Source organism: Ammospiza caudacuta, chromosome 2, assembly GCF_027887145.1.
Source record: "Ammospiza caudacuta isolate bAmmCau1 chromosome 2, bAmmCau1.pri, whole genome shotgun sequence".
NCBI lineage: Eukaryota > Metazoa > Chordata > Aves > Passeriformes > Passerellidae > Ammospiza > Ammospiza caudacuta.
In genome coordinates, this window is record NC_080594.1 from 92697103 (window position 1) to 92723454 (window position 26352).

Genomic DNA, 26352 nt, shown 5'->3' on the forward strand with positions numbered 1-26352 from the left:
AATGGGAAGTCAAAAATCAGATCTCCTTGGGTCAGTGAAAAATTCTATGGGCATGCAATACAAATTGCATTTCTACTGCAATCTTGCTCTGTCAGTGAAAATCTTGCCCAACTTTGAACAGGCCAGTTTTATGCAAGGAGGAGGCACATCAGATGAAGTCTGTTGGTAGCTGTGTAACAGGCACTTCACTGGATGGCTCCTCTGTCCTCATGCAGGCAGGCTGAAACTGGCATGAACTCCAGTTTTTTAAATTAATTTAAAAGAAATACAAGCGGTCATAACTGATCTGTACCAGGCAGGTGTTTCCATGTCTTGTAGCAGTGCATAACTCAAGCAAGCAAGGCCTCTGCTCTGTCCATCCCATTCTTTAATTAGACTCCACTATCATCATTCTGTGTTTAAAAGGTTAATTTTTCTAAGTCTATCTGATTTATTACTTGTGTCAGCATTAGCTGGATTTCTGTGACCTCCAAGTTAGCACCTTTGCTTGAGAGTGTGTCTCTTGATGACCACAGGAGTGTGGTCACAGCAAAGCCAGCAGTGCCTTAGCTCCCTCTGACCCAAAAGTAGGCACAACCAGCTTCTGTCACCCTTTCAGAACCCAGCTGAGGTTCTGAGGAAAGGGTCACCCAATAAATTAAAGAGAATTTCTTACATCAGAGCATCAGACCATTCTGTGCTTTACAGGAGTGCATTTCTATTACCATGCTGGCTAAAGAAGGGTTTGCCAAGTGAAATGATACAAAACAGATAAAGGGGTCCAGAAAACATGCTCTCCCACCAAAAGAAGCCCCTGTGTAGCTGTTAGGCTGGATCCTTCCAGATCTCAGAGCTCTGTACCCAGGCTGCTCTGTCAAGGTTTCTGTAACAAGACACAAATCTGACATACCTTGCAGTCAGCGCCAATAGGTTTTTTGCATTCCTCACAGGTGTTGGAATAAAGATTTTCATAACATTTCACACAGAAGGGGCTGTCCTCCTTCAGGATGTACTTCTTACCAAACAGAGACTCTTTGCAGTAGTGGCAATCAAAGCGTTCAGTCATGTTGGTGTCTGGAGTCCAGCTATCCTGCCACAAAGACAGGAACAGGCACACGTCAGACTGAGCTACACTTGACCCCATCCCCCAAGAAAGGTTTATCAATTCTTGTTTTTCACATTGTACCTCAATTTTAGTCTGACTTTCAGTCAAATAAATGAACACAATAGGAAAAAACTGGGCTATAAATTTGGCAGTGCAGCCCATCTAAGTTAGCCATCTGTTGATCCATCTTTGGCCAGACCTAGGGCTAGACATGAGAGGAAGGATTAAACCCTGAGTGTGAAGAATTCTTGTGGGATTTGTGAATGGAATTTGACGTATAGGTCTGCAATAAGAAGGTGTTTCTCTAGGGGATGGAGGGAGTCAAGTCCATTAAGGGGATGAGCCAGCTAATCTTCCTTTAGAAGCAACATCTCCTACATAAGGCAAGAGAAAGGTTTACATTGCTAGTAGGCTTGAGTCATGCACAGACTATCAGGCACCACAGCTATGTGCTTCTGCACCTTCCTTCTCTGCATTCTCACTAGGCCAGTGTCTGGCAATCATTCTCCCACCCTCCCTCCATCTCAAGGCAGACACCAACCCTCCATCTCTGCTCGTGCATGGGACTATGGGGGTGGAAGGTGTACGATCAGTGACTGTGTATCTGATTCTCCTCTGATGCACCTGAAGAAGTTATCCAATAGCTGAAGTGTATTGGGACACAAATGGGAGCTGGCTCCCGGGTGTTGTGGCTCAGACAAATGTAAAAAAATATTATGGAAGGGAAAAATCAAGTAGAAGAAACTGTATATGATGTTTCAGCTTGTCTGAATTAGGCACAATTGGTGTTTGCTCCTCAAGTCTTGTTATGTCTCTATCATTTTCTGGATGCACATACAAGCAAAGATGACACAAGTACCTTTGATGAATATTTATTATCTGGGACAATTTATTTTGGGTTTCATTAGTCATCACCTTCTTTCTTAACCTGAGGCTTGCAGCATGTGTTGCACCTGAAATCTGGAGGGTACAGCTGGAGCGAGGCATAGCTGTCAGCTTAGGAAAGGGAATTTCCCAAGCAGAAAGCACATGCCACCTGGACTGCATGATCTTAACTGCCTGACAGGCTGCACCTCCTCTTTAAGGCACATCTGATCCATAAATCCTTAAATGTTTTGAGTACTAATAGCTTAAGTGGCTACCTCTGTCTTTCATGCACAAGTGACATTTACAGCATCTGCAGTCCTTTTGCCAACTTCAGCTCTCAGTTTTAAACAAAATGTTACTTGCTTAGTGTTCTTGGCACAGGTTGCTGATTTCTGGAGTTTGTCCTCTCCCTCTGGCAGTGGGAGCCACCCATAGGGCATTTTGAAATCCTGAGTTCTCCCCAAGGATTTCAGTTTTTACTATTATCTTTCATTCTGTCTAGCTGGGATATGATTAAGGTTTTAGGACTGTCTGAATGGACAATGTTTTTTTTTTTTAAATGGCCAATCCACTGCTGAATTTTGTAGTGACTACCCCAGACTGATGGGTGAGTGCTTTTACATGTGTGAAGTAGGTAAGTGATGTCTCCACTGCTGGAAAGTCTTATGAATTCCAAGTAACTACTAAAGAAGAGAGACAAACTAGCAAGCCCCAAAATGTGCCTGGAGGAAGCACAAATCCTGGAAGCTGGTCTTCTGTGCTTCTGACACTGCAAGACTAGCAGGGCAACTGCTTTGGCCTTCAAAATGATCTAGGAACTAATTAACTTTCTTATCCCGGAGGGGAACTGGGAGTATGTAGGGTGCTCTTTGTCCTTAAGGAGCAGAGAGGCTCATAGGACTGATAAGAAGACAGAAAGTAAGAAGATGTGCTGGAGAGAGAAGTGCAATGACCACCAAAGCTCCCCTGCAGCCCATTTCCAGCAGCAGCAGCTAGCAATGGAAGTATAATGCAGGAGAATAGGGACAATACACAGGGACAATACATAGGAACATTCCCATTACTTCCAGCAAGTTAAGTACACCTGCAGTCTTTACTGGAACATTTAATAGATGATAATGGATTTTCGTCTTTGTTTTGAGCCTGTTTACACCCCTAACCTACATAACAGGTTTGGACTTTCCCAGGAAAGAACTAGTCAGGACTTAATTTCCTTCTGGAGTAACCTCAGCAAAATGCAGTTGGGCCAATGTACACAGAGTTATATGTGTAGATGTATGACTAAGTCTGAGAGGAGTGATAGCTTTTGTTAAAATGGTCTGTATTTAGGACAGAAATCTGTACTTTTCACCTGACTATATTAGGTATTTTTTTCCAAATGATAGGATTTTGTTGCCCATTTAATGCGCATTATTGCTAAATTAAAATGTGAGCAGAAACCACTTATGAACTTGCATTTGTCACCCTTCTTCAGAATTATTTCTTTCTAACCCAGATTTAAAAGTAGAAGTGTGATACTGCAGAGTGAAACATTTCTCTGCAGTCTTGATGTGTAAAAACAAAAACTATAAAGTGTAATTCCTTTACAGGTTTATACCATTTCATCCAAAGCTGCTAAATGTAAAATATAGAAGTGCTTTGTGACTGGAAGAAGGACTGTTCCCTTAGAAGTGGGCATTCCTGTCTCTTGGTCACAGGACTTTCCCTCTTGAGTGCTGTATTTTCTTCTGGGTGCATTTCACTGGAGCAGAGGTAAGCATAATGTAATAGATATATTTAATAATTCATATAATAATGTAATAATTCAACAATTCAAAATAATTCAGCAATTATTTAATAGTTGCTGCCACTATTTCAGAAAATACCTGGGCATAGCCTGCAATCCTGAAAGAGATCTAGTTTTGTTAAATGTGCTCCAAGATTGTTCCAGGGGATTGTCACCCTCACCCTGAGCAGGGAGAGGCAGTCCTCATTTCTACATCTCAAACAGATTTAGGGATGAACTCTGCTCTATGAAGACAATGCAGGGACAGATCTGGATGAGATTTGAGGAACAACTCTAGAGATTTTGGAAACTGAAAGACGAGATCTGCATTTTGACTTTAGTTATGTGAATCTTTTATTGCATCTGGGACCATTTTTGGATCCAATATCTCTCAAAGTTAGGAATTCAGGTTCATGTGCTTTCATTCAGTAAACTGGAATTAAGGTTGAAGCATCCCAAAATTCCAGGCTTTTTAAATCCAGGTCTTGGACTGAATCTCATGATCTACTATGTGCTATTTTGAGCATATTTTACAGAGTTTTTTCTGCTCCAGAGAGAATTAAGTGTGAGGAAATAATGGGTCCTATCTACTAAATACTAGAAGGAATTTCAAACAAATAATTTCACTGTTGTCTTACAATCAAGGAATGTGAAATCATACTGAGCAGTATTTTGCCTGTCACTTTGTACACATGGTCCTTTACATTGCCAGTCCATTAATTCCTGTTATATAAAATCCCTTCATGTTTAGCTTAGTGCAGGCTTTATGCACTGTTTTAGACTTTAAGGGGAAAAAACCAAAACAGGAGACTTGCACAGCTGTGGATGGACACAAATTGCAATTCAACCTCCTTGCCATTGATCTATTTTTCTTGTGTTTGATACCATAAAGACTTGTGGGACAGAGGCTCATCATTATTACAGCTCCTTGTGGTTAAAGATATTTAGATTTTATTACTGTAGTCATTCTATACTTATGCTTCTTCAGATTGCTCTCAACATAATCATGATGAAGAAATTGATTTTTTCTGCCATTCAGTCTCCCTCCCACAGCATCAGACATAGCAAGCACATCTCCAAAAGAAAAAGAGCTTTCTGTTGCCTGCCCAAAAGAGAAGCTACAGCTTATGCCAAATGTTAGTACTACCCACACTCTGTCTCACAGGAAGAAAGAATTGGCAGAAAAATTAACAAAAAGTTAGTAGACTGATTCAAAATCTATGCTTCTTTCCTCTTCTTTCCCTGTTGGCTCAGTCTCATTTTACTGGCAGCAATTCCTGAAGTTGTCATATTACTGCATAAATATTAGGGCTCATCATGTCATTAAGAAATTATCCAGTGTTCCCCCATCCCATGACACTACTGACTACTGAAAAAACAGACCTTGCCTGCCTCTTCAGCTATGTCTGCAAACCTAATAAATGCTGTTCTATCTCTTATTTCAACTTTTCCTAGGAGGTGATGAGCACTGAGAGATGCATTTGCACACACACAAGAAAGAGGCCAAGGGGAACTATCTAAACCATGTAGGAGTTGTTTAGTTTATTCAGTGAAGTTCTGATCTCTTTCTGTAACAGCATCTGGAGACAGAGAATGAAGCCCCTGTGGATGCCAAAGGGGGGCTTGCTGCTGGCTGAATTAGCTGAGCAGTGCTGGGGCTTTCTCTCCCCGTGCCCCTGGATCAGTATGCTGTGTTAGACACCTGCACAGGAAACAAAAGCTCTTCCTCCAAGATGTGCAGGCATCTCTCCCACCTGACTATTTTTCCAGAAGAACAGTACACATGGATAATTTTCTATCTGTTTATTTCTCTTCCCCTGAGGAAAGAAGATTTGTGTCTGGCAACTCCAGTGACATGAGACATGCAGGTTTGGAGCATTTGGAAACAATTTATGTTAATGCTCCAAAGGCTAAAATGAAAAGATTTATTTACAACCATGAACTGACAGTTCAAACTATGCTGGTCTTTCTGGCAAGAGGTGATTTTTTTCCTTGCAACTTAGCTGCTCTTACCACATTCATTATCTATCATCTTGTTGCAGCAACAGGAAAACACTCTTGGAACACCTAAACATCTTTCCAAGCCAGACCATAAGGCCATGCAAGGGGAAAAGAGGGACACCTAATTTTATTTTTTTTAACTTACTTTAGAAAAATAAGGAATGACCATTTTCTCTTCATCAAAACCCAGGAAAATTGGTTTAATATTTGAAAATAATAGTAATAATAAAAAAAAATGACCCCAAGTAAAATATCCCAGTCATGCCTTTAGATGCTAAATTTTAAAAGCTATCTAAAGAAAAAAAAGTTTCATTTTTAATAAAGTTACCTTGCAATATTCTTCAAAATTACATTTGGAGTTTTCCAAGGATTCACCTTTCTTGGAAATGGCTGACTTATTTTGTGTTTGGTATAACATTCTGATCTCTTTTTTAGAGTTTTTTAAAATCTCTGTAGTGCAATTTTCTGACCAGACAGACTGCATTAGCATATGCAGATAACCAAAGCATACCTGGTTCCTGTCTGGATTGCACAGTCAGCCTGCCATGAACTGGAAAGTGGATAGTGTGCTGGGTAAGGTTGTATTCCTTAGCAGAACATAAATAATAAGTTTTAAAAAATGAAATAGAAAATGTTTCTTGTGTGGCAAGGCTCCTCATGCATCTGGCTAAAGTAATCCCAGTTACAGCAGTGGAGAAGGAACTCTCCGCTTGTGGTTCCTGTGTGGTTTATTGTATTTGGCAATCAACAAAGATCTGTTCCAGTCTAGAGCCACTCCAGCAGTGGTAGAGCAAGAGCCAGTAGTAATATCTACAAATGCCACAGAAGAACTGAGCACTGACACTTTGAAATTGTACCCCACAGAGTTTGCTCTGTGGTTATCTCAGGCTGATATTGAAATGACTGGAGGGTTCATGCTCTCACCCATATTCCTGCACATAATTCAGTTACAAAAGAAGAATGTTGAAATAACATGGAACATGACTTAAATCTGCCACAGCAAGGAGGGGCACAGTTCAAGTGGAAAGGCTTGCTTTTATTTTCTATTTTAAAGCCTTTTGAAATTGCTGTCCTCCTTCTTTCTCTTGCAAAATAAGCAAATGCTTGTTCAGAGGAAAGGTCAAGTACTTGATCCTGCTTAAGCATAAAAAATATATTTCTAATAACAGCATTTAAGCAGATAACAGAAAATTATAGTGGAGAAAAACAGTAAAAGATTAATAAACCTTTTTATTATTTCTGGCACTATGCTGCAAAAATAGTGTATAAGCTAAATGTCTGCAGACACTAAACTCCAACAAAGGTTTGTTTTTCCAGAAAAGGATTGCTTTCTCTTACTGTCAGGAGCACTGCTAATCTCAGAGAAATTAGACTTCAAGACAAAAATACCCAGAAATGCCATGTGCTACCATGCACTCTTGTTGCAAAATTTTTCTGTGTTTTTTAAATCCTCCTTACTACTACCCAAGACACAAAACCAGAACAATGTCCCAAATGGCCTCTGTTTCCCTCTTTAAAGAAAGGATAGAAGAAAAATTGGGATAATTCCGCGGAAGAAGAATGCTTTGGTTTTTGTCCTGTCCTCTATCAGCACGGCTCGGGTTCTGTTTACTGAGGTAAGACCAAAAAGCCCCCTCGTGTCTGGTTTGGGGGATCAGTCAATGCACATCTTACAGCTGCTGGATAAATCTGCTGTGGCACGGAATGCCTCGGGGCTGTGAGGTACCCACACTTCCCTGCCCAGCCAGAATGCCCCTGGCCTTCCAAAATGTGACAAAGGAGGCTACATAAACCTTGGGGCACCCCTGCAGCTGGGCACATCCTAGCAAACCAGACCGATTGCACCTGTGTGAAAACTCCCCAGTTTGGGGGGGTTGTGGCTGAAGACTGTGTCCAGTCCAGTCCAGCCTGGACATTGAGAGCAAAACTGGACATAGAGAGCAGAGAGAACATCTACTAAGGTTGAACCAAAGCACCTGTGGTGTGTGAGAGGCACAGAAGAAAGCACAAAGACATAGAGAGCCTGATGATATGGACATAGGCAATGTTTTTGTGGGCAGGATTATTTCCAGCTGAAGAAGGAAGATGTTGAATCCACTATGGAGTAGATTCATGTAGCATGGGATAGTAGGGAAAGGTGGAATTCATCAAAGGCAAGATCCTGGTCTCTGAAGACACTTCTGCTCTAAATCTCAAGGGTGCTTCAGAGCAATGACAAACACATCTGTGTGAATGATTGCAGGTATTTCATGGCTTTATGCAATTTGCTACTTTTATTATGCAAGATGAAGTGAAGAAACAGTGGTGGGTTTTGAGCCCTTACACTTATGCTTGCTGAAGGTCTAGAACTAACTCACACCATCAGAGCAATACCGTAGAACTTTCTCTGCAGTGGTTGATATGTTTGAAACTTTAAATTCAGAATTTTTTTGTGAAAGGGAATGGTGAATGTGCTTATGTCAGTGAGCATAACACTGAAAAAGCAGACCTTGCCTGCCTTCCTCTTATGGCATATTATTATATGTACAGTAACCATTCAGCATCCTAGTTGATATAATCCAGTATAATATGGAAGGGTATGTGAAAAGGAGCAAAATTAACTTTATCACTTGGCATGAGTATATTGATGTTCATCCTTAGGAGAAGGCTCTACTGGTTTATAATCAAATTCTATCTATATATAGCTAATTAATATTGTTGAAATGTTAATGCTTCAGTGGCTGTCAATGTATCCAAGATTTATTTTCATGAAACCTGTCATTACCCTGCCATTTCACACTCTCACTTGTGGTGAATCTGCATCACAAATAACTGTGCATATGTAAATTAAATATTACAACTACACCATTAGAATTAATCAGTCTAAAAATGCAAATGATGAGATTCCCCCAGTCTCTGAAGCAGTACCCAAGTGAGGGAAGATGATTGCCTACAACACTACACCATTCAGAGTTTGTCCAGAGATGATCAGGACAGATTTACCCATCAGAGAAACATGGATGAGACTTAGAACCTGAATGTTCCTGGTCCCTGAGGACCCTGAAAGGCTGCAAGGATGCTGGCCAGCAGCAACAGGAATTGCTTGTGGCTGGTGGTGTTAACACTTACCTGATCTTCCCTTAACTCTGAATATCCTGGCCCCTGTGAGATGAGGCAAGGCAGGGAGGTGAGGACACCAGAAGGTAACACATTGCTGAGGCTCAGAGCTCAATGCCCTGGAGAACCAAGCCAGGGGTCTCTGGTGAATATAGGTCATTGCAGCCCGCCTCATCCCTTTCTTTTGGAATGAAAGCTTGAATTTGCAGTGCAGTACAGCAGAAATTGTCATTAACCCTTACAACTATAGGAGTTGTACTTTGTCCCCAATGTTTTGAGGTTGTTTTCTTTTTTTTGGATTCAAAGCATGATGGAATCCTGGCAGACTGTGTTGTGTGTGATCAAAGGAGTTATCTGATCTCTTTTCTAATGCAAGGTGTGCCATCTGTTAGAGCTGATTCCTGTATGGACAGGAAGGATGTGATTTCAGGGAAAGTGCTGTCCCTGGACTTTTCTAAGGAGTGGGAAACAGATCATTATTTGTTCCCGAGTTCTTCAGCTGGGAATCACCATTACATGCTCTGTGTGGTAGGAACTTCGCATGGACAAACAATATCTGACACAATATAGCCACTGCTGGGAGATAACAGTGATTTCAGAAAAACTAATAGTATTTTCCTGTAAATCCAAACCACATGGAAGTGACTATTTGATGCTTGTATATGTAGCACTTTCTGTGGGAGCACATTTGGCAAAATGGCGAGAACCAAAATTATCTATATTTTATCCCAGGACTTTTGCCATCTTGGGCTTTTTCAAAAGACCACAAGAAGTGGTTCACCCCCTAGCCTCAGGTGTGCTAGTTAGATGTAGATGTCAGGTGGGAACCTAAGGTAACTTTTACAAATTTGATTCCTCAACAACATCATTTTATGTCTTTTCAGCTGCCCCACTCACCTCAACCACATGATGGTTCACAAGCCGGAGATCATTTTACCCTATGGCTGGGGTAAAAGACAGTTTTATTGGTTCTCTGATCAGATTTTGATAGAAAAATTACAGATAGTAAATTTTTGATAGTAATCCTGTGTCAGGAACTGAGTTTTCAATACAGCAACTTATATCCTTTTAAAAAAATTTCTCCATATGTCACCAGGAATGGGTGAGGTTTTATTGAAAAAAGCAATAGAATCCTTTAGAATCCATCCTTGCCCATTTATGTCTACAAGTGCACAAAACAGACCTAAATTTTGTAAAATAAATAAACACACAGGGTTTTTTGGTGGTTTTTGGTTTTTTTTGCCTTCCATATCCAAATGCCTGAAGCAATCATGTTCAAGTTTACCATCTGGCTGATAAAAGACACAGAAGGTTTTGTCCAGAAAGCTGGGAGTCCAATAAATTTATGAACTGATGAAAACAGGGTTCACAGCAGAAACCCAGAGACAACCATAATTGAAGCATTCTTTCGCATTTAATGAATTTGTCTATCTAATAACATAGATGGGACCAACAGATAGATGTTGGTCCCTTTTAGAACAATTCCTATTCAAGACAACATATAAATACACATAACCATCAATAAATGTTACAGCTACTGACCCTGGCAATCTCAATGTCAGTTAGCAATCTTAGTTAATATACCTCTAGATTGGAGTCAGGGGAGTGGCAATTACAGACTGACTTGCTGGTATCTATCTTTTTATGACATTTGCTGTACTCAGCAAAGCTGTGTGTCTCCATACAGAGCAAAGCTGGAATATGCATGTATTTGGTCAACTAAATAAAAGCCCTATCCCTTGGGGGAAGTAAAAAGTTTGGAACAGCCATCAATGCAGACAAAAGTTAGTATTTCCTTTATTACATACACAGAGAAATCCACGTTAGCATACAGTAAGGACTGGGTTATTGTTGCTGCACATACATGCACACAGAAAGAAGCACAAAAAGAAGGAATGCAGAGCTAATAATTGGGATTTGTATTCTGATTTATTCTGTCCACATAAAAAGAAGAAATATAATGCTGATGACTCCCTGTTTTTCCCCTACACAATCTATCCACGCTCTTTGCCTGCAAAGAGGAGAGGCTACCCTTGTTTCATGTGCATCTGCTCTTGCTACAGTACCAAAATGCTCCTTTGTTGAGCCGGCAGCAGGAGCGCACGGAGGTGTAAGGAATCTAAGACCCCATCTTCGACTTTTTATCACCTCCCCGGCGGGTTACACACGCAGCACAATGCAGTCATTAAAAATAGTTACACATGAAAAGACCCGGTGCCTCATCAGCTCGCTGATGTGTCACTTTGCTGACGGACGTGCAGCAGTAATTGCTGCGATAAGAAATTTGTCTTTTTGTCCTCTTCACACCCCTGCCCGTGCACTCGGGAGAAAGGGGGACCGGCAATCTCTCTCCTCGCATCCTTCCCCAATAACCCACGGGGATACCAAACAACCCTCTACTCCTCTCTGCACCCTTTGTTTAAAGCGACACCTCCAAAGATGTGTTCTGTGGGTAGTGGGGGGGAAGGGGAAAAAAGGGATATTTACTTACAGAGCAGCAGCGGGCAGTTAATGCCACCTCCTGGACCGGGGACAGGGGGTCACATCCATTAACGAGAGCGCCAAGCGCGCCCTGGCCTGCCCGCAGCCGGAGCTGTGCAGCCAGCTGGGGCTCCACTGCCTGCAAAGAGCGGCTCCGCCGAGCGCAGCTCTGCAGTCAGCCAGTGTGGAAGGAGGCTGCTGCCTTCCCCAGCCCAGTGAAACCCCTCGCTATCATTTTACCATATAAGGAGACAAAAGCATCGGAGACTCTCATTCTTTGAGGCGCTCTGCAGCTGGCATTCGACACTTTCTCTATTCCAAGGGTGTCAATAGTTCCCCCTCCTAAACATCTTGTCTTTCTTGGCCCCCTTCCTAAAATAAGGCTCCCTCTCCCCTCCTCCAGCCTTTGTTTCTCTAAAACCCTGATGCTTATTAATAACGTGGCTTTGCTAAATCCGAGAGCTCGCTCTTTGCACAAGGAGAGGTTTTACAGCAACTCAAGCCCCAATATTTGCAAGGCTCTTCACCTGGCCGAGATAATAAAGTCCTTGGTTAAAACTGGTATGAGGCTTTGTTTGCTTTGGTCATTTTGCCTGCTGAGTGTCTTGCCCAAGAAGAATGAAACAACCTGTCTCTCTTCTTTGTGGAGAGGTGCACATCTCTACAAAGACCACGTGTGCAGGCATTTCTTTATGAGCATTCAGACCCCAGTCTAATTTCTCTCCACCCTTCTTTCTTGCCAAGCTTCCCCATAATCAGGAGGAAAACTAACAAAAGCAGGGGAAATCAGTGAAAGCAGAACCAACCATCTTTTTCTAAGAGAAAGCCAAAGGAACAGATTGTCTCAGCACATGCTCAGTACCCAGTCGAGAGCCTTGCCAGCGTGCACATGGTAAGAAGAGGGGGAACTATTAATCCTACTATATCAGGAACTACTTTTTCTGCTACAAAATCCAATTTCATTTACCAACCACTCTAGCAGAGACACATTCTGCCAATCAAAACAATGAGGGTCCTGGGAAACCTCCCAGAGGGAAGAATTTGGATCAGAAGCACATGGGAGAGCTGCTCTCTGCAGCTTGAGGGGTAGGCTGGGGAGGAATTGCAGGGTAATTCTTCAGTAGTGACAGGTGCTTGCCAAATAGAGGTGCTTTAATATGAATGCTTTCAACCTTAAGGGAAACCAGGAGGATAAATATGTAAAGCCCATTGTCCCGAGCGAGCCTTGCTGTTGTTTTGCATGCAGAAGATGCCAGGCAGTCCAGTTTTGGGTACCGGGTTCTGGCTTTTGCCTGAGCAGTGGTGTAGATGTGTACATGGGTTAGATCACAGTTTCTCCTGCTAAAGAAACTTGTGCCAGAACCCTGCCCTGTACTTGCAGTCCTCTTATGCACCCAGATGTAGTCAGATTTGGAATGGGGGTGAAATGTGTTCGTTGGCCTCAGTGTTACTCCAAATCTAGGAAAGCAATGGTTTTAAAATGGTGGGAAAGGGCCATTCCTAGCTCTTCTATCAAAAGATGTGAGTTATTTTGATGACCAGCAATGATCTGTTTGTCAGTTGATTCACCCTTTGCCATTGAGGCATCATGCCCTGGAGGGCTGAAAACGGGCATACAGGATTAAGGATGCCATGGCAATTAAATCTGATTTAAATCAAAGCTGCTGCACTCCCCAGCCACATGGGGAGTCCCTGGCTCTTCCCTTGAATTTGCAGTGGCGGTGTAAAATGAATTAAACCAGGGAGTGAAAATTTTTCATTGAACCCATGAGCTGCACCTCTATCTTGGGAGAGCTCCTTGTTGGGTTTCCAGCCCCATCAGTGAGTTCCTGGATGTCCTTGGAGACATTTCATCTCTCTGTTTGTTAGCTTCACTGTCTGTAAATATAAAGCTCAGGACAGCCAAACTCATGTGTAAGTTGCTAGGAAATTTACCAAGGACTAGCTAGAGCATAAATATAATAGGAGTAATAGTTTCTCTCTTTTAGTTTAAACTATTGCACAGTGGTAACAATAATAATTTATTTCCACCTTACTTACTGTTCTTACCTCAGCTCTGATTTAGTAGTGTACATAAAAAAGGAAAAAGGCCTTCAAGGTAATTAGAATTGGGCTATTTGATTGCAAACTTTTCAAAACAAATGAAATATTCTGAATGTGTTGATTTTTTCAATTTCCATGATATTCTTTGTTCCCCATCTGTCCATTGACAGCTACTGCAGCAAGTCTGACAGAGATTTTTCGATGATCCCTGTGGTCATACAAGACAAGTGTTTCTCACCATTATAAGTTTAAAAAATACTGGCTCCAGCTGAAATGATTTAGTTTATCTGTTGCAGGTCTGGGTTGACTTAAGGAAGATTGGGGAATTTTTGCATATTTTAATATAACACCTCTGACTCCTTGAAGGCAGAAGAGCCTCTGCTGATTTAAAACCCATTGGTTTGTGGGCTCACTATGGGACTGGACACTCAGCAGCCACATCACGACTGTGTGGGGCTGTGAAAGGGATGGGGAAGGTGATCAGGCAGCACCTCCCCTTATCCCAGGATGAGGTGTATGCACTCCATCACACACTACTAGGGAAGGTACAGGGAATTCAGACCCCTTACCCCCTTTCAGGACCACTCACTCCACATTTATCTGGCAAGTAAATATCCATCAGTGATCGGTAGCCCTTCCCAGCCTCTTTCCCACCAGACTCAAATTCAGCAGGTATGAGTGGGTGGGAGAGCCACAAATTTCATTAATTTTCAGAGAGATGGGGAGGAGAGGGCACAGGCCCTTTCACTAACAAATTTATTATGTAACCCACTTCTTCTTTTTCAATAGGTATATTTTATATTTTATTTTTAGTTCATTGGTTCTCTGAAGAACTCAGCAGAGATCAGACATCTTCAAGGCTTCAGAGGAGTCATGGCAATGAAAACAGGGGCAGTGCTTCCAATAGGGGTCCTAAACCAAGAGTGGAAATGCAAATACTGCAGAGTGATTTAGAAATTTATCCTATGGTTTATATTTTCCTCATGGGTATAGCATTTGCATAGCATATATTGTTTGTTCTTCAGTGGTTTGTGTGTTTAACAGGTTAATTCTACATGTAGAATGCTGTACTTCCATATAGGTAAAAAAGGTGGAAATAGTACCATTTTCATAGCAGGATTTCTCAATGATTTTACTAAGCTTTCGTAAGTCACACTTCAGCTACTGGTTGTTATTATTGATGCTGGAATAACTATAATTTCAGCACTTATCTCCTTTTCTGGCTGAAAAGAATGATCAAAGAAAAGTAGTGGAAAGAGACGGCTGGAAGTGGAATATTTTTATTTCCCCCAGTTTGAGACATGAGAAGTATAATGTCTCTGAGAGAGCAGGGGAGGGGAAAATACACACTTTTAGGTTTGAAAATGGCTAAGCTACTGGCTGATTCTTTACTCCACCAATTTATCCTGGAAACTGTTAAGATCCTTTATCAGAATTCAACTAATCCCCTTTTTGATGCTTGAATCTGTGTAACACAAGCTTCAATTGAATATGAGAGGGTGCATTTAGGAGAGCTGCTATTTTTGGCACTAAGACTTAGGAAGGAGTGCAGACTAGTGCAGAGGCTGCATTTTAGTTCATTAAACCTAAAATAACAGCTAGGCAATATTAAATCTTCCTGAAATTTCATACTCATAAAATGCTCACAGATATGTATTTTCTCTAAGAACATGAGGAATTTGCAAAGGATAAAAAGATATTTTCAGCACGTATTTTCTTTCCCAATTCAGTTTCCAAGTCAAGATTTTGTGCAATATTCTGATCTTCCTTTGTTCCCCTAGGAGACTCGAACCTCAAGTAGAAAGACACATCAGGTAAGAAGTATCAGAGTTTCACAGATTCTCATGAGGGAATTACAGACATGTTTGGACAACCCATTAAAACCACCCCAGCCAAGGCAGATAGAGAAAGTCTGTCTGCTTTTGGGTGATGTAAGACTTCTACTATTGATGTTTAGCCTAAATCAATGAGGAAACTTTAGTGATTAGAAACTCCAATCTAATATGTAAAAAAACCCAAAAAGTTTCATGTTTACTTTCTTAATACTTTATAGTTTTCACATGCAGAGTTAAACAATTTTCTTCAGTAATTTAGAGAAAGGTGCCGTGGTTCAATAGCATCAAAGAACTTCTGTTTTTCATAGGAAAAGTTATCTTTAGAAGGATGATAAGATGCTATGAGACTCAAATACAAGTGTGTCTCTGTGATTGCAGGGTCTGACGTAGAGACGAAAGCATTTTAGACTATTATGGTCAGTTTTGACAAAGATTTCATTAATTTTTTTTAAGTTAGACAGGACTTTTGAGCCAGTTAGACCCGGTTTCATTCAGAAAAATCTAACTCCTGAAAGAGATGTCCCAAAGTAAATATGGCAGTGAGGCACCTGTGTTCTGTCACTTTCTGTAATTGCTCCCATACCCTTCTCTCTGTGGAAAATTGAGATGTAGGAGAAGGCTTTCAATGGATGACCCAAACAGAAAGACAGCTGTGTCCCTTTTTCTGCTGCTTTCCTCTCTCCCAGCTGAGTACAAACAGCTTTTATCACTGATATGCAGAGGAACATAACTTGATCACAGAGGAGAAGTGTAGTGGTGCTTGAAGAAGCAGACAGAACACCAGAGAAAGCTTCAAGAATCAACCCAGGGCTTAAAGGAATGGTATCCGCTAAGGAAAATCCCCCTTGTTGACAGATGAGTTTCCAAAAGCTTGGAAAGCTGAGGCACCGTGTTACAGGACTGACAGATCATTCACTGGACAAACAGCATTGTCAGAAAATCCATCCCAGGACCTCGTGGATTAAAAAGAAGCCACACAGGCCCTTGCAGGATAAGGGCAGCCCATCAAACAACTCCCCAGGCAGTAGCTGCCTGTACCATGTGGGGCAGCCACGCTGAGCTGCCCTCACCAGGCTGTGAACTGCATGAAGAAATAACGAAGATCTGCAACAAAGCGAGTGGAAGACAAGAATTCTTATGGAATTCAGTCTTTTCCCTACTTTCTCTAGCATTCTTTCTCATTCTCTTCCCTCACAAAGGGACAGATGGTGCCTTTACTTTTAAGGAAACTATAGTGAAACATTTTGGTCTTTGCTATCTTCACATTTCTTTGGCTTCTAAGTGTTCACTAAACCCCTCAGCTCCGCAGTTTGTTCATCTGTAGCCAAGGGTAGAGACCTTGGTGGCATGTTTGCAGAAGTGCTTTGGGATAGAGAGATCACTTCAACAACAGGTGAGGGGTCTTCATATGACTCTAAATGATAATAGTGCAGGGACCTGTGCAGAGGAGCTCTTGCTTCTTTCCTTTGGATTCAACTTGACTGCCATGTGGGGCCTGAATATGACTGATGGGAAGAGCCTTTTGGGTTTCCCTGCAGATGGAATCTGGGATGTCAAATTACTACAGAGGTTGCAGTAATTGCTGGTCTTCTGAGCTGGCAAATACTACCCTTTAATTTAGGATTTATTAATTTTCATATCATCATGATTTATCTTTCCCAATTCTAGATGCATGAAAAAAACACACTGTGGTTGTTCCAAGAAATTAATGACTCTGTGTGTCTGAGAGCACCAGAGACCTGCTATTCTGTAAAAAATAGCTCCCATTACCTGTGGTGCTCCCAGCAGCACACCTCAGCATTTTTAGGCAAAATCCCCCTTCAAAGTCTTTCTCCCCCCACTGCTCCGCTGCTCATGGCTTCTGCTCCAAAACCTTACTTCTGTCTAATCTGCTTCTGCTCCCCTTAGCACTTTTTCTGCCTGCACTCCTGATCACCCTACACTGTTATCACCCTCTGGAAATAACCAACAGCAACATTTGAGACTACCATTTCCCTTTATCAGACAGCCAGAGGCCTCAGGAACTTCTGAGCAAAGACAGGTTTGAAAAACTGAGCAGCTGGCAGACACCTTAAGAGCTTACCTAACTAATTTCCAAGGCAGAAGTGACAATGCCCAAGTCATCCCTGGCAGATCTCTGCCTAATTTGCCTTTAAGGATTAACAGTAGGGAGCCACAAGCTCCAAAGAGGGAGGGAGGGAGGGAGGGAGGGAGGGAGGGAGGGAGGAAGGAAGGAAAGGAAGGAAAGGAAGGAAAGGAAGGAAGGTTTAGACTGAAGTTTTCAGTCTAACATTCGTGCCTGTAGAGGATGAATAGTGTCAGGAGAACTTGTCATTTGTAGTTATTCAGATCACACCATAGCAATATGAGAATCACTGAAAGAAGGGTTCCTCCAATTTGTTATGCTGCTCTTGGGAAATATCTTGGGAAGAAAGTGAGAAAAGAATGTAATGATATCTCTTCATAATACTCTGCCAGCCTCCAGCAACTTTTGGCTTGGGGATTTCTTAACCTGGAGGCAGTGTTCATACTGAATATCACTTTCATGAACTTGCAGTTCCCTCCTGATTGCCTGAAAGGAAATTCACAGTTTCCAGCAGGCTAAGATCAAAGTTGATGAGTAGGTAGCTCTACTCTGTGTAGCTGAAGAACCATCTTCCTTGTGTTAATTTTGAACATATTACCTACTAGTTTCATCAGAGGCCTCCTAGGTCTTACCTTTGGAAATATAATGAGAAACTTTATCTTTATTCATATGCTACAGGCTGTTCATGTCTTTGTCAATCTTTATCATATCTCCCCTCAGCCATGTCTCCTAGGACAGGGAGCCCCAGTCTTCCTGTTCAGTCTGTATAAAAGGCACTTCTCGTGTTTTATCATTCCCCCTCAAACTTTTTCAACATGACAATTTAGTTTTTCAGGTGATGTGGCCAAAACTTTAACATTCAGTTTGCTTTTTGGCTGCATGTGTTCTGTTATTTTTGGAGTTTTTTTGTAAACCTATATAATCTCTACATTTCACACCCAGCTAAACATTTCAGAACCATTACTTTATAGCTAAAGTTCTATTTCCCCACCATGTTCTCTGTTTTATGCTCATCTACATTCAGTATGAGATGCTGTTCTAGTGGCCACTCATCTTTTTGCCTAAGATCCTTTTTTCTCATCTGGTTTCTCAGTCTTAGAAGAATTCCCACTAATAATGTCCTATTAATCTCTTTACTGTAAAACCTATCTTTCAATTCATTTTATGCCATACATGCAAATATCTCCCCTCTTATCCTATTACTGCTTAGGTATTTTTAAGGTTTTGTGGTCAGAGCCCTTATTGAATACATGGAAAATGACAAATAGGCAGATGCTGTTAACCAAAGATCTCCTCTATCTCCATGCTGTTTATCATCTTACGGGAACCTGATGGATTTGAAGAACATGATTTCTCCTTACCAAGGTATATTGAATTTCTCCTAATGTATCATATTTACCCATCTTCTCTACCCTAGTAGTGATTTCTACTAAATTTGTCAGCCTTACCAGGCTCTATTTCTCCCATTTTCTCTTGGAAGAATTTGAAAAGGCTGATGCTGTACTGGATACATTCAGGTGCTCAGTTCTACATCTGTTTTAAATAAGAGGCCACAGACTATTATTTTTATTTCAGCTAATTCATCCTTCAGTCCCTTTAAATCTGTTGGATGAACACCATCTGGTTCTAAAATTTTCTTCCTATTAATTTTGCTTATTTGCTCCATACCTCTTCTACAGACACTTCAGCTTGAAATAGATCCTCTGACGATGCCCATAAGGAAGCATTCTGCTGCAGGAAGCTCTCCAAGTTCCTTACAATGGAACTTACAAGTTCCTTACACAGGAGCAAAAAAAAAAAGAGATCATTTTGCCTCTTTTGTTACAGTCATGTCTTGCTCAAGGACTGGTTATCTGTTGCCCTATCATTCCTCAAACCCTTCAGCTTGCCTAATATTCAAAAGAAGCATACAGTTGCAAATCACTTCCCAAATTACTTCAGACTCATAATATTTTGATGTAAGTAGAAACAGTCACTCTCTCCATTCTGACCATGACTGGGGACGTCTTGTTTTGTAGAAAGATCCTTCTGTATGGCAACAATTATTTTTCCTCTCAGCTACTGTTTGTATATACTACAGATAAACTGAGAGGGTCTGATTTGTAGGCTCAGACATATATTATGATTGAGTACATGAGCTTAGATTGTGCACTTTGAAGTAGAGTCCTTGCTGTTGATCTTCTTAGGCCTCTGCTTGCTTTGAACCCTATAAGTGCTCAGGCCCTTTAAATAATAGGATTAAAGTAAACCTTTGGTTGCTGATGTGAATTTCATGTCTACCACTTCACACAGAGCTGAAAAAATATACCATCCATTGTGAGCCTGATAGCAATATGGATTGTGTTTGTTCCTGCCAAGTTTATACCAAGTTTATATTCCCATGGCTGTCTAGTGGAGTTGCTGTCTTAATGTGAGTGAAATTCAAATGTTGTGAGTAAAACGAAAGAAAAACTTGTACCAATGGCTTGTCTTGAAGATGAAGTGTCTCTTGCTGGAAGATAAGCAATTTCTATGAATCATTAGAGAGGAGTCAGAACTCACATTATGAAGCAGTCATTATCCCTAATGCTTGTCTTTTTGCTTATCCTTAATGTCTAACCATAAAGTCCAGTGAGTCCTGGCTGGGTTGCTGCAATGTAAATGCATGACTGAGCACTGCCCATCTGTGTGTCCCTGAAGAACCTGTCTGTAGGGGGATAGAATATGAGTAAATAAAGGTAGTATAGAAAGTAATCTTACCCCTTAAAGAGTTGCACCTGGGTTAAATATTAAAGATTAGGAGCAGGCCTGACTTTAACAGGCCACAGCTGTAGCCGATAATAAGAAGAGTGTTATAAAAGAGTGGATTGGTGGGAACTGGAGTCAGTTGGCTCCTGTGAGGACAAGGAAGAGTCAGTGCCTGGAGGGGATGCCTACAAGAAGCACTGAGAAGGTACAGAACTCTTGCAATATAATGGCAACATTTAACCTATGCTCACACAAATTCCTGTCTGGGGCTCATGCGCTGGAGCTGAAAAGTACAACAGAGTTTGCTCTGAGAACTTCCCCTCTGTCGTTGTTCTGTACCAAAAGTGCCATGCTGTATCTCTCTCTGTATTATAATTAGTGTTCTAAGCCCCTGAGTGGCCTGCTGCCTTCTATACTCAGTGCTGGAGGCAGGGAGGTGCGTTGCAATGGAAACCATGCATGGGGAATTAGGATACCAAGCATTTAAAAAATGAGATAAATAACAGAATAGTGGGCTTCTGTGTGATGGCATCTATGGCTTGCAGGTATTTCTGTTTTCATATGGTAATTTCTAGGTATGTTGGGCTTTGCTTCCCTAGCACAGACTACCAAAAGGAGCACTAGTCAATGCTGTCAGTGCTTCCCTCTTACAGAAAGCATGCAAATTTCTAGGAAGACCTTGGTGAAAATCTGTTCAGCTTGACAGGGAATATGCTGACCTGAAAGCCCACTAGCTCTGTTTATGTAGTGTGTGAGACAGCTTCTGTCCCCACTTCTGTGCCCATTTTATTCTCATGACAAAGCACTTATTTCCCTTTTTAAAGGAGAGTTTTACACCAATTTGTTGTGATATGGGAGTTCCACAGACACTGTAGGAAAAAGAAAGAATATTATAAAAGAGAACCTGCACAAATGGGTTCATAAATAATATTATTGAAAATATGAAGTGAATTTGAGGGGAAAATATTTTTTCTTCTAGCTCTTTCAGTGTCACTAATTCTTGGTAAGCATGTTTTAACAGTAGCCAGTAAACCAACCTGCAGCAGAAACTTTTTGAGTTTTCTGAAGGTGATGGATCCCTTTGAAATATCTGTGGTAGTCCTCCCTCTGTTTGTCAGAGGGAGTTGAGCAAAACCAGGCAAAATTTCTCCATCTGCTTTTGGAAAAGCTAGGACTGTGCAATATGACCTATGCTTCTCAAAGCTGATCAGTGTTAGATGATGAATATTGCTGAAACAGCCTGAGATTTATTAGCACGAAACTGTACTCACTGTGATATAAAGCCAAAGATAAAATATTGCAGTCAGTAATAATTCATCTCACTGAAAAACAACTGTGTCAGAGTGTCTGTGGTTTGGTTAGATAACATACAAAAAAGGAAAAATGGTGAGGAAAAACATGCAAATGCAATTTTGTACACAAGTTAGGTACTCTTAAAATCAGAATGAAAAGAAAAAAAGAGATCTGGGTTTTGTTCAAATAATCTGTGGATGCATCTGAGAGAACTCCCATTGACATCTGTGGGGCCAGGATTTCACCCCCAAGTCAGTATTCACATCCACTTCCTTCTCTGGTTTTCTTCTTTGTAAAATAGCCTTTTACATTTTCTGTATTAAAGAAGTGTTTGAATGAGGCTGCCCCCTCTCAGCCTCTTGCCAGCTGCAGTCAATGATCTGCCTTGTTCTGATGGCTTGCTGTTTGCAAGGGAAAAAGTAAAGTTATTCATCCATTAATCATATTTTTAAATGCTAGGTAAGAACAAAGTATTATTGTTGGAGATTGCCTTTAGAATGGCCTCACTTTGGAAACAGGCTTTGGGCCTTTTTTTTTAATTTCACTTTTACATTCAAATCCTGTGAAAGATCACAGCATTAGTATGTATGCTCCTGTATTTTGTTCTAGCTAAAGACTTTTGGCCAACAGAGTTTTTTTAAAAAGCTAATGCTTTGCTGTACATGATTGGAATGCTGCTTCTGTTTCTTGTTTTTGAAAGGGAACACTGTCAATATACCAGTGGCTGCAATATTTTAACACTTAGTGCCCAGCCAGGACGATTTTCTCATTTTTATTGTTTTAGCCTGAGGTTAAGAAGATAGGCAAAGAATTTGAGGACATGAGAGTTTCTAGCATGTGAGAAGTGAGACTATTAAAAAATATTAGTTTTGTACACGATTTCTTTACTGCACAATTTACCGTGGAAGCACATCTGTTTAGCTTAATAGCAAGATCTTGCAGTAACCAGATGAGCGAAGGCAGCTGTCATGTCCCACTGGTGTCCCTCTAAAACACTGCAATCTCTGGTGGGACATGCTGCCTTTGGGCTCCAGGTAACAGGAAGCTCATCTCCCCAGTGCTGGGGAGCAGAAGATGGAGCTCTGTGCAGATCTGACCAGACCATGGGCAGATGGTTATGGCTGGGAACAGGGAAACATGTGAGGTGCTGGCTGCAGTGTCTGGAGCCTTCCAAGGCATCCACATGGGGAGAGTAAGCTCCAAGAAAAGTGCATGTGCAGATAATTTGGTATTTTACATTATTTTATTCTTCCACTTAAGTTATGTGCTGTTCTTGACATGAAAGTTAGAGAAAACTTCTCCCTAAGCATGTTGTCTCAGCACTATCTACACTGACTGTCACAGCCCACACCAGCACAACCTGGAAAGCTAAGCCAGACGTGACATTACCTGAGGACATCAACCATGGCAGTGAGTGCCTGTCACAGGTGAGGGTGGATACACGGGGGCATGTATGATTTACTCATAAATCAAATAGGACACCAGGGTGCTTCCAGGCACTGAGATTCACTTGCCTGCACTGGTCTGCTGACCAGACACAGAGGGCTCTCCCTCCTGGGCAAGGCCTAAGAGCAAATCCTATCCCTCGGATGTGTTTGGATGTATTCACTTGATTTCAGAGGCCATGGGTGTGTAATGGCCTGGGCACAGCCCCAGGGCTGCGTTTCGCCCAGGACAGCCCTGGGACCGGACCAAAGTGCCGCACCAATGTGAGCACCACCTCTCATCTTCAGTCAGTGCATGTACAGCAGCTTTAGACCAAGTAATCATCTGATCTCCTGCCTTTGAAATCCTCACCTAGGCTCTGACCTCAACCCCAAGCACTTTGAAGTGGGCTGTCCTTTCCTACAAGCACTGGCTTTGGCTCAGGTGTAAGGAGTCCTGCTCCTCAGGGTACATGGACCTGAGATCCTGTCAAAGCCCATGAAGCACTCAGCATCTGAAAAAAACCTTTCTTTCATTTAACTTCTTGAATAATGGAATAGTAAACAAACTCTAGTGCAATGTGTGACAGCTTTAGCTCTTAGGCTAAAAGTAAATTAGTATTTCTTACCTTTGTGTCATATTTTGTGATCCTTGGATTTAAAAGCTTATAAGGTTATAAAAATATTTATAATAAAAATGTATCTGTAAATGCATGCAAACAAATGTATGGCCATGCACAAATAATCTTATTTTTCCTAAGAGGCGTTCTTTTATTGGCTTCATTTGAAAATTAATGCTCTCGTGAGATGAGGTTATAAGTAATTTAATACAACAATATCCTGATAATTGGCATTTGGCAGTTATTGCTACTACTATTTTACAGGCTAGTTTTGATGAATTCCTCTTTGACACACAGTTATGATTCAGTGTTTTGCTTTCTTTTTCCTTTTCCCTCAGCTGCTGTAATCCATAGCAAGTAATTGTTTAAAACATGAAATCAGCAAGCATCATCTGCAATTTTCCTTTTTTTCTTTCATGGCCACTAGAAAATGGTCTGAAAGGGGAAAAAGAAGTAAAATGTTCCTTCTGCCTGGCCACTTTTTTTCCCCCGCTATCTATTCATTTTCCAAACATGCAACATAAAGAAGAAAATGCTGATAGAGGGGGAAAAGCCTCCAAAAACTAATGAAAAGCTTTCTGCCTGAAGCAATTCAGTTTGCTATACAAACCAGGGAAGTGTCTATAGTTAGATATAGTTGTGTTCCTTGAGAACATGAAAACATGGCAGTGTATTATTAGAGAAGAAACTAAAGAGCAGCTGTTAGTTAGCACCTGGTTCCCAACAGCAGGCTGGGAATACAAAGAGAGACTCTGTGTGCCCTGGCAGCAAGAGAGGAACAAACAGCTTAAAGCCCACTCTTCCCCTGAGAAAGCAGTGCTCCCTCAAGAGGTCAACACAGAGCCCTGAGTGAGAAGTGATGGAAAATTACAGGTGGAAAGGAGAAAAGGGCTCAAAAGACGGTGAAAATCAAAACCAGGCACTATCTTACCTTGCTGCAGCCCAGTGCTGCCTCTGCTCATGAGTCTGTGAAGGAGAGAGGACAGGACAGCCTTGCCTCTTTATTGGATTGCCCAAACTGTGTGTTTCATAATTAGACAGTTGGGCATCCGTGCTGCGGGTGAGCTATAAATATAAATCTCCAAAGCAGCAGCCATGGGCAGGAGATAAGGACTGCAGCATCTCTGTGCTCACCAGCCTTTTAAGGCATCACAGCTAGAGCTGCATGAGGCCCTGATGGAGAGGGCTGTTGTGCTCTTGAGCAGTGCCAGCCCATCGCTTTGCTGCATTTGGGAGTGCCTTCAGGAGGTGCTGCAAGGCACCCTGAGGAGATGGTGATATTTCAGGGCTCAGTATTTTGTCTGAGATATGAGCAACCCTAATTTATCAATCAGATTATTTGTCAGGCCTTTGGGATTGACAGAAACAGCTTAAGAAGTGCTGACTGCTCTGTGGATGTTACAAACTCCAACACTCCTTCATCCATCCGTCTGTCCACCCCAGGTGTGCAGCCCTGTTGCAGGGTAGTTTGTATCTTGTGTCCTGCCTTAGTTTTGCCCTGCACCTCCTCGTTCAGGAAGTGCCACCTCACTACAAAGGACAGCAGCTTTAGAGATGAGCCTGAGATCACAAAGTAAGTCTGTGCTGGCAACAGGACTGTAGCTCAGGGGTGAAATTTCTGCTCAGGGCTTGTTGTACCCTTCCTGCTGCAAGGTAAGTGTGGTGCTGGGTGAAGGGAACACTGGTACATAAAAAAAAAAAAAAGATATTTGAGGTGGGAAAAAGCTCTTCTAGTAACTCCCATGGGGACAATCTTGTTGGCTGGGGAGGAAAGCCTATCCAAGCAAGGCTCAGTGTAGAGGTGGGGTTATAGCCTGCTTACCTCCTTGCCAATATTGGATCCATCTCTGCATTTCAATGTACTTCTACAGAGAAGGGTGTAGCAGAGACATGGTCCTTGGTACAGAGTTGAACTGTTTCAAGGGGAGGAAAAGGAAAAGCCCTCTGTAAGATGGTGTGGTGAAGAAATCACATCAGGCAGACTCTTTGTGCAGGCAAAAGACTCTCTACAGCAACATACTCGTCTGAAGAAGTGCTGTGCTGTTGAACTGAGGTTGCAGGTTGTTCCTTCCCCTAGCTGAAGCAGCAGTACTTGATGAGGGATTCAACTCCTTTGCTGATTTATTTATTACTTCCACAGTCCTGAAGAACACTTCATTCCCTTCATCTCCTGCTTCTCCCTCTTGCCTTCAGAGCCCTGATTGAGCAATAGTCCTTAGGAGAGAGTGTCACCTCCCAGCTCGTCTCTGAGCAGTTTGGACAACAAGTGTAGGTCAAGCTGCAGAGGCTGGATGCTGACACAAACTGTGTGCCAGGCTTTTTGGCATGACAAACTGATTTATGGCTTGACATGGAGCCCAGTCAAGTTTTATGGTTTTAACTCCAAACCAATGAGAAGTGGGCATTTGAGGCATTCATCCTACCATTAAAAAGCTCGCAACAGCATGTCCTCACCCTCTGCCAAGCAATATGATTTGAAAGCCTGATTCAAGCCTCTGGCAGAAAATAACTTTCACACATCTCCTTTTATCCCTGCAGAAATGCCTAGCTTCCAAGCACCATGGGTGAGGATCATGGCCTGGAGACTTGGGTTAGGGAGATAAGAGAAATATACCACAGAACTCCCGGGGAAAGTATTGTTCATCCTAGATCTAGTGGCCTTTTGCCTCATATTTCTTTAGCTACCATGTAAACAGCCCTTTCACATTTCCCAGAACAGTAAACAGTTATGAAAAGCTGTTTAAGCAGCAAAAAGGGGAAAGTTAAGACATATGTTTTGACAGCTCTGGAAAGCCTCAACCTTTTCATGTTAGCCAAATTTTTTGTTTGCATGATTCAAAGGTGTGGCCGATGTCGAAGAAACAACCTGGGTAAATGATGGTTGTCCCCTGCCCCAGTCCAGGATGTTCTGGGCACTAATGACATCTCTAATCCCCAGGTGTCAGTCTGACTGGAGAATATTTTTGGATCTGGTATTCACATCCAGCAACCAGGGACAGCTTAGGGTAAATGTTGCCTTCCAGAACACTT

General features: G+C 41.7%; 1 protein-coding gene across 5 annotated transcripts in view; it reads right to left on the reverse strand.

Annotated features, from left to right (window-relative positions):
- Positions 1-24442, reverse strand: part of FHL2 (four and a half LIM domains 2) — a 36132-nt gene extending 11690 nt beyond the window's left edge. Inside the window, exons 1-2 of one of the 5 annotated variants that reach the window (XM_058825007.1) lie at positions 24254-24442; positions 890-1069 (exon numbers count right to left, since the gene is read on the reverse strand). In XM_058825007.1, coding sequence (XP_058680990.1) covers positions 890-1045 — 156 coding nt within the window. In that variant the 5' untranslated portion in view covers positions 1046-1069; positions 24254-24442. Of the gene's footprint in view, positions 1-889; positions 1070-11304; positions 11452-24253 lie in introns of those variants that run through there. The other 4 variants (XM_058825009.1, XM_058825006.1, XM_058825010.1 and 1 more) reach the window with 4 other exon arrangements.
- Positions 24443-26352: the final 1910 nt, after the last annotated feature.